The sequence below is a fragment of the Vipera berus genome (genome assembly GCF_964194415.1).
Source record: "Vipera berus genome assembly, chromosome: 2".
Lineage (NCBI taxonomy): Eukaryota > Metazoa > Chordata > Lepidosauria > Squamata > Viperidae > Vipera > Vipera berus.
The window spans coordinates 199546401-199562110 of record NC_138203.1 but is presented as its reverse complement, the minus strand read 5'-3'; the positions used below and the strand labels follow the sequence as shown (position 1 = coordinate 199562110).

General features: G+C 40.1%; 1 protein-coding gene across 1 annotated transcript in view; it reads right to left on the bottom strand.

Moving 5' to 3' along the window:
* Positions 1 to 15710, bottom strand: part of FNIP1 (folliculin interacting protein 1) — a 116454-nt gene that overhangs the window by 64223 nt on the left and 36521 nt on the right. The window contains exon 2 of the mRNA XM_081319669.1: positions 258 to 384. Coding sequence (XP_081175795.1) covers positions 258 to 384 — 127 coding nt within the window. The remainder of the gene's footprint in view (positions 1 to 257; positions 385 to 15710) is intronic.

Genomic DNA, 15710 nt, shown 5'->3' with positions numbered 1-15710 from the left:
TTGGCATATTTTATTCCCAGTCCAGACCATGACAAACTTCCTCCACACAAAGCCATTCCAGGAACAATTTAGTGAGTTTTATATAGTCCTAATGGGTGGATACATTCATTTTCAAACATAGCAATAACAAACATTTACCTTAGAAGTGCAGTTACACAGTGCAAAAAATCAGATATTAAAGCCCATATGGATTAAGCACACATATTTGAAAAACAGTGTGCAAAATATATTAACTTTTAATTAATTAGGTTGCTCACCGAGATTGACACATCTTCTGTTCTTCTCTTGGCATTGGAATCAAATAAAACATTTCGCCCTCTTCTTTCACAGTCTTGGTACACAATTAGTCGTATCTGACTTGGATTAAACTCCGGCAAAGGCCAGCTTTAAAAAGATAGGAAGAGAAAAAAGTATTTCACATTAGTGGTGGCTTCATTAAGTACATTAACTAAATGTCTTTAGCTATACTATCAAGAAGGGATGATGGTGATAGTGACAATCACAACAATGAATCACCCAAAAAGGATATATCTTGTTGAACATTGGTGTAAATGGATCAAACTCCATCGGTAACTTTAAATGTTGTTTAAACATCTCTAACACTAATGTGGCAACACTCTTGTTAACACACAGTGCAAAATACTATTGTAATATATGCATTAAAAGCAGAATTGTTATTAATAAAAAGAACTATGGAGATGAAAAGCTTCAAAACAGTTTCTGATTGGATCTTTTCCTCTACATCTTTTGTAATAAATACTTTCCCACGAAGATGCTTTATGATCATAGAATTCCCACGGCTAACCCATTTGTTTCATAATGATCAAGAGCGAACAGTACACCACACTGAGATGCCCCTTGTAGATCCCATTTGAGAAAACACAAAGACAAAAAAAAACAGAGTCTAAAAAGTACCAACATAATTCCTTAAGTACTTTAGAGGCAGGATTCTCTGCCATTCCAAAGAGGAAACACAACAGAATTGTACTGTAGCCTGAATAATGGGGGGGGGGGAAATGAAACATAGAAATGAAAGACAAGAACCAATTTAATTTTTTTTTTAAAGAAACAACAAAACGTAATGTCACAAATGAAGGTGAACATACGTGTCTCAGGATAATGTTGCAGGAGCCAATCTGGGTCGGTCACCGGGACTATGAGGTTTAGTCATCTGAGCTTTTGGACTTGCACTGGAGTCCATCCTCAGGGAACTTCTCCCTTAAGTTCCGGTGGCTGACCCAGATTGGATCCTGCAAAACCCAACCTGTCTCTTTTGCACGTTGTTTCACCCAATTAAGAATTCAATACACACAATACTGTATCACCCTGCATTCATTGGTTGGCCATCAAAGGGTGTCCCATTCCACTCTAAGCCAAGGCTAAAGTCATTAAAAGAAATAATGGGAAATTCCTACCAGAACCCAAGAAATGACCACTCCCGATTTCCTACCTCCAACCATAATGACAGACCCAAAGGTATCGTGTAAATAGTGGAATATCGTGCATGATAATAATGGAATCACAGAATGAAAGTTTGGAAAAAAATCTGGAAGATCATTTAATTCAGTCCTTGCAGGAATTCACTCCTATAGCATCCCTGAGAGATATTCATCTAGTGCAGGGGTAGGCAACTTTGGCTCTTTTATGACTCATGGACTTCAACTCCCAGAGTTCTGGGAGTTGAAGTCCATGAGTCATAAAAGAGCCAAGATTGCCTACCCCTGAGTCTATTTAAATTCCTCCAGTGAAGGTGAGTATTCTGCTTTTGAAGGCAGTCTGTTCCATTTTAAACAGATCTTATTGTTAGGATATGTTTCCTGTTGCCTAACGAAAATCTACTTAACACCATTAATTCTAGTTCTAACTTCTAGAATGATTCTGAACAACTCTGCCCTATGTTCTCCCTGTCAATCCAATTCAGTTATTTGAAGACATGTCATGTCTCTTTCCAATTTTCTCTTGTTCTGGTTCAGAATATTCAATGCTTCTAAACAATCCTGGCAAGCTTTTTCTTCTTGTATTTCCTTCCTGACTCCTAATCATCTTGGTTGTCTCTGGACACACTGCAGTTTATCAGTGCCTTTCCTATGTTCTAGGTGTGGTCTGATAAGTACAGAACGAGATAAAAGATTATTTGTCTTGATCTTTCTTTACTTTCTTTACCTTTAATTTCCTCTAGTTCCTTGTTCTCTTACTCCATGTAAGAGGAGTAAGTAAATTCCATAGGCAAACCCATGGAATTTAACTTCACTATTAGTCATGCATCTTAGTATCTACTTCATTCTTTGGTGTTAAAGTAGCTAGCAGAAACTGAGCATGTCAAGAACATCCTCCTGACAACAAACATACAAAATGGAAAAATTATTTTTTAAGTTTAACTTCAGACCCATATATAGCCACCTAAATCTGTCCCAGATTTAGTATTTCATTTAAATTAGATAGATGATACAACTACCTATAACTGTATTTGCTTTCCAAGGAACTGAAATATTCTAAAATACTGATGTGATTTTCTTATTGTTACAAAAGAGTGCAGAAAACGTGAGGAAGAATACACAAATACACACCAAGTTTGAGAAAATAAAAGAGATTAAGGTAAAAGTACAGAAATAAGTAAATGGCATACTTCTTAAGTGAAGCAAGTTAATTATTCAATATTGCTTTTTAATCTTCACTTCTAGTTTCTTTCATTCCAGAGGCAATAGAAAAAAAATGAAAGGTAAATATTATTTCTCTGTCAATCCAAAATAACTAAATGGAACAATTCAATTAAAGGAAACAGTTGATAAGACTCAAGTTATATCATACATTTTGTAAGATATCTGTATAATGAAACATTCAGATGGATAGAGGACACAGTAGATATCATCCTATAAGTTTAAAAAACCATTAGCATGCTTAGAATTTGCAAGGAAACCCAGAAGCAATACAAACACACTTCAGTGTTAATGTTATAACTATGTAATTAGGAGCCATTTGCTCAGAATACATGTTTAATTGGAAGACTTACAAAATCTTTCCACAAAGTTATAACATCTGTTATGCATGTAAGCTAATATAATTTATTATAATTCTTTTTTTACAATTTACCACTAAAGCCAATGTAAAGTGATTATAGTGAAGTCTATTTGCATGTCAATCTAATGAAATACCTGATAGAGAGATTCCTCTTATTTTCCTCACCATTATCATCACAACTCTAATCTAGAAGATTAGGAATAGAGGATTCTCTCATGGGAGTGGGGGAGAAGTGCATAAGTGAAAACTTTCTGGTGTGGTATGGAATAGAATCTAATCCAATCGTAGCAATTTTAGTTTGGAAATAAGCAGCATGTTTAATATTTCAGAAATCATGGTAGGGAAACAGGAAACTACTTAACAAGTAATGACATGCTACTGCTATTTATTTTTCAAAGGAAAAGAGAAACAAGGCAAAAAGGGTTATTGGGTCATAAGACCAAAAACATGTTAAAAAGTGAAAGACTTAGATAAAATCAAAAGGACAAATACAGTTTTATGAAACACTGGTTCAAAGTCACCCCACTAGATTACATACCTGTGGCAGAGCTAAAATTTACAGTCTCCAGGTTTTTAGCCTGGTGATTTAGCCACTGAAACAAACATCAAAATATTATTAAGCTAAGAATGACTTTTGAATTCCTTTCATTCTTTCTAATCCAATGGAAATTACTTAGGGAGACTGAACCTCTGCCTATCTCCGTATCCATTTATAAAGACAAACATTCCCCAAATCTGTTATAGCAGAATCAGATTTGGCCTTGGGGAGAAGCTGGCAAAAGAAAAATCTAATTCAAAAATAGACTGTATTTGGGAATAGGAGAAAAAAAATATCACTATGTCTCCCAGAATGCATCTCCACAGGAGAAGCAATTGGGCAATATCTTATGTTAGTAACACATCATAAATGTTAGTCACTTTCCCATTCTGAGCTCCCCTCCTCCCTCCTGAACTCAAGCACACCATATGGAGTCTGTCCTGTTCTTTCCAGAATACACATACATATCAACAAATGCAGACATGAAGAAGTCCCAGAAACCTCTTATTCCAATGCAACCTGGCACAAACAGAGGTGCTTCCTATGGCCAGCACCAATAATGAGGTTGAAAGAATTCCAGAAGCAATGTTCCTCAAGATTTCCCTCCCTTGTTGTTTACATCATTTGTTTTAGGAAGCTACCTCTGATGCTCTCCTACCTACTCTAGATTAGAATATACTCAATAGACTGGCATTTGGATACTAACTTAACAGCCATTTGACAAAGAGCCTTGGTGGAGCAGTGGGCTAATGCCTCCTTAAGTAACACCAGCTGCCTGCAATTAGTGCAGGTTCGCATCCCACCAGGCTCAAAGTTGACTCAGCCTTCCATCCTTCCGAGGTAGGTAAAATGAGGACCCAGATTGTTGGGGGCAATTAAGCTGACTTTGTAAAATTGCCACTTGGGGGGGGGGCGAAAGCCCTAATAAGCAGGCATATATGTAGAATGAAGGCTACTGCTAAGCTTGTAAGCCGCCCTGAGTCTTCGGAGAAGGGCGGGATATAAATGGAATTAAAATAAAAAAATAAAAAAAAAATAAAAAGACAGAAACGTCTCTAAAAACCTCTTCAAGGGCGAAGGAGCTAAACAGAGAATTCTGCTGCATTTATCAGCATATGTTATTCAGTTACAGTGAACTGGGTTACTTCTCCAGCTGTGTTCCTGATATTTTAACTACCTTTGGGATGGAATAAAATTATTCCAGCAGACTATTATCAGTGTTACATAACATGGCTCTTCTTTTGTCTAAAACGTTCTTTGGCAACTGCAACACTATCCCAGGAATCCAAAGAAAATGAGGTGGCAAATCCAGAAAAAGAGATTCAGAAAGACAGGCAAGGATACAAAAAGAACCAGACAAGGGGATTCTCACAGCTGCCTAAGGAGCATGTTTGCAGACACGTGAAGGTGCCTAACATAAAAGCAATTATTTCAACAAATGCAATGTTAAACATCAACAAGAGATAGGATCTCCTCCAAATTTTGAATTCTACGGAAGACATTTTTAGGTTTGGTTGTTGTTGTTGTTAAAAAAATCATATATGAGCTTAAAAGCTTATAAATATTATATAATTAATTCCACATTTGTAAAACTTTAACATTATGTCCAAGATTTAAACTGAAAATTCAAAAGGGAAAAGCCAAAAATGGGCAGTATTTGATAAAAATTGGGGATAAGCATTATTTCTAAATATCTGCCTCCGCTTCTTAAATTGGAAATGTAGAATAAATTAATAGCCATTATATAATGTCCAGTTAAAAACTTTATCTGAACAAGGATTTTTAATCAAATCTACAAAAAAAAACCTGAGTAATTCACCCAACTTTTAGATTATCTCTCTTGGTAGATTAAAATGAATACAATGGTACCATATCCTCACTAAAAATGGAAATGAATTTTAAACGGTAGCAAACAAATCCAACTGGAAACACAGTAGACATATCACAAATCAGAGGAACAACAATTCCAGTTTATTGTTCCCTCTTATTTCATCTTATTGGTTCATACAACACACAATATATGATAGGACTAAAGCAGTACTGTATAAGGAAGATTGAGAATAATGTGTAGCTATACAAGACCATTTAAAATACTGTTGTCTGTTTATAACTTTATATCCCAAGTTGCTCAAAGTTTTTTCTCATAACAACCCTGAGAGATGGCTTGGTTGAGGACAGTGACCAGATCAAATAGAATTTAATGGCTAAGCAACATTGGTACGCGAAACCTCCCACATTTACTTCCTCTCATTCTCCATACTGAAATGGCCTAAAAAGATTTTTCAGTTCACATAGGATGTTGTTGACTCCCTACCAAAAAAATTAATACCTGATTTGTTTACAGGGGGAATTTACAAGTTATGGCAAAAAAAAGATGCATCATTTGATATTCTGACTTGTTAAAGATTACCTTTAGCTTAAGTCTCAGGTATAAACTTTGTATAACAAAATGATTTAAGGTGCTTAGTTTAGAGTTGCTCTTACCTATCTGGTATTTTCCATATGACCCAAAAGTCAACATTCGCAATTGGTAACCAATGGCTCTGCTGGCCAGCTGGGATGCTAGCAAAGAGTTCTGTTTAAGGCAGGGGTGTCAAACTCAATTTCATTGAGGGCCGCATCAGCATTGCGGTTGCCCTCAGGGGGCCGGATAGGTATGGCTGGGGTGGGCGTGGCCTACTGGGTGGGCGTGGCTAGAGTGCGTATGGCCTACTGGGTGGGTGTGGTCAGCTCTACATCGTTCACATCAAGGGTGCCTATGGGGGCCTGGGCAGGAGTGGGACAGATCTGGGGGTCTCTGGCAGGAGGAGGGTCTCTGGGCCAGGGCCAAGGCAGTGGGGGCCGTTCCCTCACTGTTTCCAGGATGGCTTCGCGGGCCACATGAAACCACTTCGCGGGCCGGATCCGGCCCCCGGGCCTTGTGTTTGACATGTCTGGTTTAAGGTGTTTGGAGGGACCAGGCTGAAGAAGACTCCCATAAGATGAACGTAATTTAGGTCAGTGTTTTTCAACCTTTTTTGGGCAAAGGCACACTTGTTTCATGAAAAAAATCACGAGGCACTCCACCGTTTTCCGCACCGTTTGACCTCCCCACGGTCGCTACACGAACGGTCGTAAGTTGAGGATGGCCTGTGTTCTCAAGGGGTTGGACTAGATGACCTCCAAGGTCCCTTCCAACTTATTATTATTATTATTATTATTATTATTATTATTATTATTATTATTATTATTCTCTTTATTTTATTTTATTTTGGGGCTTTTGTTTGTTTTTGCTGTGAAGGAAAAGGAAAGCTTGCATTTCTTTTTAATTTATCTTTCTGTATTTTCTTTTTTCTCTTCTTTTCTTTCTTCCTTCCTTCCTTCCCTCTCTTTTCTTTCTTTATCTTCCTTCCTTCCTTTCTCTCTCCCACTTTCTTTTCCTCCCTCTCTCAATTTCTTGCTTTCTACTTGTTGTGGAAACTGGAAGCTACTTGCATTTCTTTTTAATTTTTCTTCCTGCTTTTTTTCCTTCCTTCCTTCCTCCCCTCCTCTCTCTCTCTCTTTCACATTGAAGCATTCCAGCTGCCATGGGTCCCGGCGCCTCGGCGCCCAGTAAAAATGCCGAACGGGCTCAGAAGGCGTTCCCAGGCACTCCGCCGCAGGCCCCAGGCGCCCCGTCGCTCGGAACGGCCCGGCCACTTTAGGTCCAGGTTCCCCGCCGCCCGACTCATCTTCGGCGGCCTCAGAAATGTTGCTGCCGCCGCGGGTCAGGCCCGGCGGACCCGGACCGGCACACCAACATCTCCCGCGGCCTCTGCAAGTTGTTACGGCACCGGGAACTCCCGGTGCCCAGCCGAGGCCATGCAACAGGCAACAGCCTCCTCAGGGCTCAGCCAGCCAGAACTCACCCTCCCGTCTAGCTCAGCCGCGGGCCACGGCCATCTTCTCCGGAGGGAGGTAAAAAAAAAAATTTCCCACGGCACACCAGGCAACAGCTCGCGGCACACTAGTGATTAACCTAAACACTGATTTAGGTTAATCCAATGTGGCCGTAACATTTGTTACTCAGTTTCCCTCCTGTTTCTTATCTTCCTTCATCTCTGATATGCTCTTCCGATAGACAACGGGGGCAAGGAATCCAAAGCCCAATTCTATTCGTTAAATAATTAAAATACTTTATTCTAATTCTTGTAGATGTGCAAAGTAAACAGAGACTTCCTTAAAATAACTTGAAGCAAACCATTTTAGGCATCAGAGAGAAATAGGGTACAGAATTGGGTGGATCACCTATTGTCACTGTTTATCATGTTTTTTTTATAAATTGGATGTTCAAGTGGCTCAAATCAACAAGTATTTAAAGTATTTGCAGACATAGGAATGGAAAAAATGAAAAAAAGAAGGCCTATGATAATTAAATACAACCATCGTATGAAATAGGTGTTTCAAAATGGCTTTTTCACAATAGACAAATCTTCCTATTGTCCACAGTTTAGGTCAGTGTTTTTAGAGCTTGGCAATTTTAAGCTGTGTGAACTTCAACTCCCAGCATGCTCCTTACATCTTAAAGTTGCTAAGTTTGAAAAATGCTGGTTTGTGGAAATATTTAACTATTAACTATTAAATCCTTTCTGTTGGCATTTGTGTAAAGGTAAAGGTAAAGGTTCCCCCACACATGCGTGATAGTCGTTTCCGACTCTAGGGGCCGGTGCTCATCTCCGTTTCAAAGCCGAAGAGCCAGCGTTTGTCCGAGGACGTCTCCGTGGTCATGTGGCCGGCAAGACTGGACACCAAAGGCGCACGGAACGCTGTTACCTTCCCACCGTAGTGGTCCCTATTTTTCTACTTGCATTTTTACGTGCTTTCGAACTGCTAGGTGGGCATTTGTTTACACATCTGCAAAATATGCCATTTTCTCTTTGTATTTATCACAGCAAAATGTTAATTTACAATTATTTCAACAATTTTCTCCATATCTATTCTTTATCATATGCCTATTGTTCCTGTTCTATGGATGGAAAAGAGCAAACAGGTGTGTTTTAATTTTACAACTCCTTTAATCCAACCACGTTTCTCAACTAAAAAGTAAATATGCCCTCCAGTCAAGCTTGACTCATGCAATATTTTTGGCAGCCTTATGGAAATGGTTTGTCACTGTATTTTCCCCTTCCCAGTCTAGTAAAAGGCTGGTGGCTCTCTATCCAAGTACAATCAAGGTCAGCTGAGTGCTAGAAGCTAAAACGGGCAGCTGATGTATTCTGTCTACAAGACAAATGTTTTTAAATAATTTTGGAATATTTGCTGTATGAAGAATCCTCAAACCAGTTGTAATACTTTCAAAGGAAATCTAATAGTAATTAACATTGTCATAACGCATAGTTACAGTGGCTTTGATCTAGAAAGTTATAGCAAGCAGACTATTTGTTCCAACATAATATTAACTAAAGTTATGAAAACTGCCTGGCAATGAATCACTGGTCCAAACTATTTCTAAGAACATCTACGCAAATGTTATTTTTAGTTTACGCCAGCTTATCTGTTCTGCATGCCTTTCATGTTAGCACCTTTTTAGAACACTGATAGGAACATTTATGCCAGAACAGGTTCCTGGTCCATTTCATATGGTACCTTGGCTTTCTCCAACAATGCTCACTGCTGAACACAATAGAAAAGATATGCACTGCAACTCATCCAGCTACAATGCATCTTAATAAATAAAAAGAGCAACCTTTTGCTAAGTAGCAGAAATCTAATTACACTTTGTTTCATGTATCATTCATTTTTATTATGCTAATATATGTTCAGTAAGTAACACAGCATGGTTTAGGATTGTGAATTTGGATTTAGAATGCATTAGATTTTAAATATTTAAATAAATATTAATTCTATAACATGTATATGTACCTTTCAATTTGGAGTGTCATATTTGTGATTGGGATGATACCACTCTAATGGCAGAAAGTGAAGAAGAACTAAAGAGCCTCTTGTTGCAGGTGAAGAAGGAGAGTGCAAAACTTGGGTTGAAACTTAACATTAAGAAAACCAAGATCATGGCATCTGGCCCTCTCAATTCCTGGCAAATAGATGGGGAAGAAATGGAGGTAGTGACAGATTTTATTTTCCTGGGCTCCAAGATCACTGCAGATGGGGACTGTAGCCAAGAAATTAAAAGACGCTTGCTCCTGGGGAGGAAAGCCATGGCAAATCTAGACAGCACACTAAAAAGCAGAGACATCACCCTGTCAACAAAAGTGCGTATAGTCAAGGCTATGGTCTTCCCAGTTGCAATGTATGGCAGTGAAAGTTGGACCATAAGAAAGGCTGAGCGCCAAAGAATTGAGGCCTTTGAACTGTGGTGCTGGAGAAGACTCCTGCGAGTCCCTTGGACTGCAAGGCGATCAAACCAGTCAGTCCTAGAGGAGATCAATCCTGACTGCTCTTTAGAAGGCCAGATCCTGAAGCTAAAACTCAAGTACTTTGGCCACCTAATGAGAAGGAAGGACTCACTGGAGAAGAGCCTAATGCTGGGAAAGATCGAGGGCAATAGAAGAAGGGGACGACAGAGAATGAGGTGGCTGGATGGAGTCACTGAAGCAGTAGGCGTGAGCTTAAATGGACTCCAGAAGATGGTAGAGGACAGGAAGGCCTGGAGGAATGTTGTCCATAGGGTCGCGATGGGTCGGACACGACTTCGCAGCTAACAACAACAACAAAATTTGTGATTGGTAATATATGCAGAGGGTTTGTGGCAGAGGAATAGATAAAAAACAGGTCTATGACTCAACATTAGAGTATAGACATTGTAGCACCTTGAAAAGCTGTCCTTTCTTTGAGTAACTGCTGAAATGTAATTTGGAAATCCACAAGTGGTTGGTGAGAAAGTATTGGGAAGAAGAATTACCCTTACAAATGATATATCAATAGTGTCAGTGGCTTTTAACCCAAATTATAAGTGCAATCCAAAAATTCACCATTAACCACAAGCAATTGGCTCGAAAGAATTTAAATTCCATGTGATGAAAAGTGATTTAATGTATGCAGCTTTAATGATAAAATTCAAAACTGGCAGCATGGAGAAGGATTAATATAAAAGCAGTCACCAGATTTAAAAAATAAAATAATAAACAGAATAGGGAGAAGGTATTTATATGAAGAACGGCTATGGGGCTCAGGTTTGTCTAGTCCAGGGACAGGCAACCTTGGCTCTTTTATGACTCATGGGCTTCAACTCCCAGAATTCCTGAGCCAGCATGCCCACGAGTCATAAAAGAGCCAAGGTTGCCTATCCCTGGACTAGTCTAAAGAAAAGAAGAAATAGGGAGACATGATAGCAGTGTTCCAGTATTTGAGTGGTTGACACAAGGCAGAGTGGGCCAGGTTGTTCACCAAAGCACCAGAGGGAAGGACAAGAAACAATGGTTGGAAACTGATCAAAGAGAGAAGCAACCTGGAATTAAAGAGAAAGTTCCTGACAGTGAGGACAATCAACCAGTAGAACAGCTTGCCTCCAGAAATCGTGGGCGCTCCATCACTGGAGATTTTTAAGAAGAGACTAGACATTCACCTGTTTGAGATGGTATAGGTTCTCCTGCTTGAGCAGGGGGCTGGACTAGATTCTAGAAGACCTCCAAGGTCCCTTCAAGCTCTATTCTATTCTACTTACAACCCCTTGATTCATTTATTAGCACCCTATGCATGGTATATTAGCCTCAGTTAGCACAATCCAATGATGAAGAATGCTGCACACTCTAGTTTCTGCTTCTATGACAACTTGCAACCAGTTTTTTATGCTTTTTAATTTCTGAGGTTCAACATACTTTTTAAATAAAATATTTTATATTACATGTTTATATCAGCACTGATTTCAGGGAAGTTCTTTGTCTATATAATACTACTTAAACTTTAAATCTACTTAAGTTACTCCTCCACAGCATCTCCTCTGAGCCAAATATACTCATAAGTCAATGGTGGTTGATGGTGAAAGGTTGTCCTATAAGCCCCTCACTTGTGAGGTACCACAAGTTTCTATTCTCTCTCCCCTCCTTTTCAACATCCACATGAAATCACTGGAAAGATCATCTGCCACTTTGATATCAATTTGGTACCATGCTGATATTTAATCATATCCTTCAATTCTAGGCCAGAAAATTGAGGCTACTGAGGTTCTGTCCCAATGTCTGAAAGCTGTGTAGGTCTGGATGGGGAAAAGCAAACCCCGAACCCAATCCAACCAAAATTGAGTGTTTGCAGGTGTTTGGATTGCCCAGATCTGGGGATATAGGAACAATGATCTTGGATGGAGTTGCACTTCCTCATTCAAGGATGGTGTGCAATTTGGGGGTCTTTTTGTATTTAACAATTCTTGCTCAATGAGCAGATGGCAGCTGTGGCCAGGAAGGCTTTTGCCCCGCTTCAGTTATGCCCTTTCCTAGATTGAGGGGTGGCATCAGTCACTGGTGCCCTGGTCACCTCATGGCTTAACTACTGTGTGGTCCTTAAGGGCAGTCCTTGTACATGGCACTGCCCTTAAAGACCACCCAGCAGCTTCAGTTGTTCCAGAATGCAGCAGTGCAGGCAGTGATCGGCGAGGCCCTGTATGCCTATATAAAACCTGTGATTTGCAACCTGTACTGGATTTATTTATTTATTTATTTATTTATTTATTTGTTTGTTTTTATAAACCGCCCTTCTCCCGAGGGACTCGGGGCGGTGTACAGAATAAGGTGGGCATACAGAATGAACAATAGTGAAAAAAACAATAGTAAAATACAAACTGGGACCCCAATTAGAGCTATCAGGCCAGGCCGGACTGGTGGAACAGGTAAGTTTTTAATTCGCGTCGGAAGGTGCGGAGGTCGGGGGCCATCCGGATTTCGGTTGGTAAGCTGTTCCAGAGGGCTGGCGCACCCACTGAGAATGCCCTCCCCCTGGGGGCCACCAGCCGACATTCCTTGAGCGGTGCCAGTTTATTTCCAGATGTGATTCAAGGTGTTGGCCATTACCTGTAAAACCCTATATGATATAGTTCCTGGTTACTTAAGACACTGTCTGTCTCCCATAATATCTGTTCAACTGGTTCAATCTGGCAGGTTGGTACAATCTAGGTTCTATCAATTAAGCAATGACATCTGTCTAGATTCTGTCTAGAAGGGGGCTTTCTCTGTAGCAGTGCCTGCCCTCTGGAATGAGTCTCACCTATCCCAAAATTTGAACATCTCCCACCCTTTGAGGCCATTTTAAAGCACCTTAAAGATCTGGCTCTTTGCCCAGGCCTTTGTGGGGGGGACATCTGGTACCCCTTTCTTCTTTTCTGTTCCCTTCTTTGTTTTCTTTGCCACTGTCGTTCTTTTGTGTTTTTTTCTGAGTATTTTTTGTTTTAAAATGTTTTAATAATTGTAAACTGCTCAGAGTGCCTGGGAGTCAGGCCACATATGGTATATAAATTTAATAAATAAATGTCAGACAAGTGAACTTCATTCATTCATCTACTAGTTAAGCGGTATCAGCCTAACTTTAAAACCTTTTATTTGTTTCACATAGAATACAGGTATTGTGCTATACCTCATCCAACAGCCTTCTACAAAGAATTAATTAAAGATGTTTAATATGCCTCTAAATATCCCCTTCATGGATTACTGCCTTGTCGTGGCGAAGGGGCTTGCGTAATTCAATGAAGCTATGAGCTATGCCGTGCAGGGCCACCCAAGACGGACAGGTCATAGCTGAGAGTTCTGACAAAACGTGATCCACTGGAGAAGGAAATGGCAACCCACTCCAGTATCCTTGCCATGAAAACCCTATGGACAGTACCAAAAGGCAAAACGATATGACGCTGGAAGATGAGCCCCTCAGGTCGGAAGGCGTCCAATATGCTACTGGGGAAGAGCAGAGGGCTAGTACTAGTAGCGCCAGAAAGAATGAAGCGACTGGGCCAAAGCCGAAAGGACGCTCAGCTGTGGATGTGTCTGGTGGTGAAAGGAAAGTCCGATGCTGTAAAGATTTTTTCTCCATAGGAACCTGGAATGTAAGATCCATGAATCAAGGAAAGCTGGATGTGGTCAAACAAGAGATGACAAGACTGAACATCGACATCTTAGGTATCAGCGAACTAAAATGGACAGGAATGGGTGAATTTAATTCAGATGACCATCAGGTATACTACTGCGGGCAAGAATCCCTCAGAAGAAATGGAGTAGCCTTCATAGTCAATAAAAGAGTAGGAAAAGCAATACTGGGATACAATCCTCAAAATGACAGAATGATCTCAGTTCGAATCCAAGGCAAACCATTCAATATCACAGTAGTCCAAGTCTATGCCCCAACCACTGGTGCTGAAGAGGATGAAATTGACCGGTTCTATGAAGCCCTACAGCACCTTATAGAACTAACACCAAAAAATGATGTCCTTATCATCATGGGGGATTGGAATGCTAAAGTAGGAAGCCAAAAGATAACCGGAATAACAGGCAAGTTTGGCCTTGGAGTACAAAATGAAGCAGGGCACAGGCTGATAGAATTTTGTCAAGAGAATACGATGGTCATAGCAAACACTCTTTTCCAACAACCCAAGAGACGGCTGTACACATGGACATCACCAGATGGTCAACACAGAAATCAGATTGACTATATGCTCTGCAGCCAAAGATGGAGAAGCTCTATACAGTCAGTAAAAACAAGACCAGGAGCTGACTGTGGCTCAGACCATGAGCTTCTCCTTGCAAAGTTTAGGCTTAAACTGAAGAAAGTAGGGAAAAGCACTAGGCCACTCAGGTATGAATTAAATCATATCCCTGTTGAATATACAGTAGAGGTGACAAATAGATTTAAGGAATTAGATCTGATAGACAGAGTGCCTGAAGAACTATGGACAGAGGTTCGCGACATTGTACAACAGGTAGCAACCAAAACCGTCCCAAAGAAAAAGAAATGCAAGAAAGCAAAATGGCTGTCTGAGGAAGCTTTGCAAATAGCTGAGGAAAGGAGGGAAGCGAAAGGCAAGGGAGAAAAACATAGATATGCCCAATTGAATGCAGAATTCCAGAGAATAGCTAGAAGAGATAAGAATGCCTTCTTAAATGAACAATGCAAAGAAATAGAAGAAAACAATAGAATAGGGAGGACCAGAGATCTTTTCAAGAAAATTGGAGAGATGAAGGGAACGTTTAATGCAAAAATGGGCATGATAAAGGACCAAAATGGCAGGGACTTAACAGAGGCAGAAGAGATTAAGAAGAGGTGGCAAAATTACACAGAAGAACTATACAAGAATGAGCTTAACGTCCCAGATAATCACAATGAGGTGGTCACTGACCTCGAGCCAGACATCCTAGAATGTGAAGTGAAGTGGGCCTTAGAAAAGCTGAGCAACAACAAAGCTAGTGGAGGTGACAGTATTCCAGCTGAGCTATTCAAAATCTTAAAAGACAGTGCAGTAAAAGTGCTACACTCAATTTGCCAGCAAATTTGGAAAACTCAACAGTGGCCACAGGATTGGAAAAGATCAGTTTACATCCCAATTCCAAAGAAAGGCAGTGCCAAAGAATGTTCAAACTATCGCACCATTGCACTCATTTCTCATGCTAGTAAAGTCATGCTTAAAATCCTACAAGCTAGACTTCAACAGTATGTGGATCGAGAACTACCAGAAGTACAGGCAGGATTTCGAAGAGGCAGAAGAACTAGAGATCAAATTGCCAACATACGCTGGATCATGGAGAAAGCTAGGGAGTTCCAGAAAAACATCTACTTCAGCTTCATTGACTATGCTAAAGCCTTTGATTGTGTGGATCATAACAAACTGTGGCAAGTTCTTAAAGAGATGGGAGTACCAGACCATCTTATTTGTCTCTTGAGAAACCTATATGCGGGTCAAGAAGCAACAGTGAGAACTGGACACGGAACCACTGATTGGTTCAAAATTGGGAAAGGAGTCCGGCAAGGCTGTATACTGTCGCCCTGCCTATTTAACTTATATGCAGAGCACATCATGAGAAAGGCAGGGCTAGATGAATCAAAAGTTGGAATTAAGATTGCTGGAAGAAATATCAACAACCTAAGATACGCAGATGATACCACTCTAATGGCAGAAAGTGAAGAAGAACTAAAGAGCCTCTTGTTGCGGGTGAAGAAGGAGAGTGCAAAACTTGGGTTGAAACTTAACATTAAGAAAACCAAGATC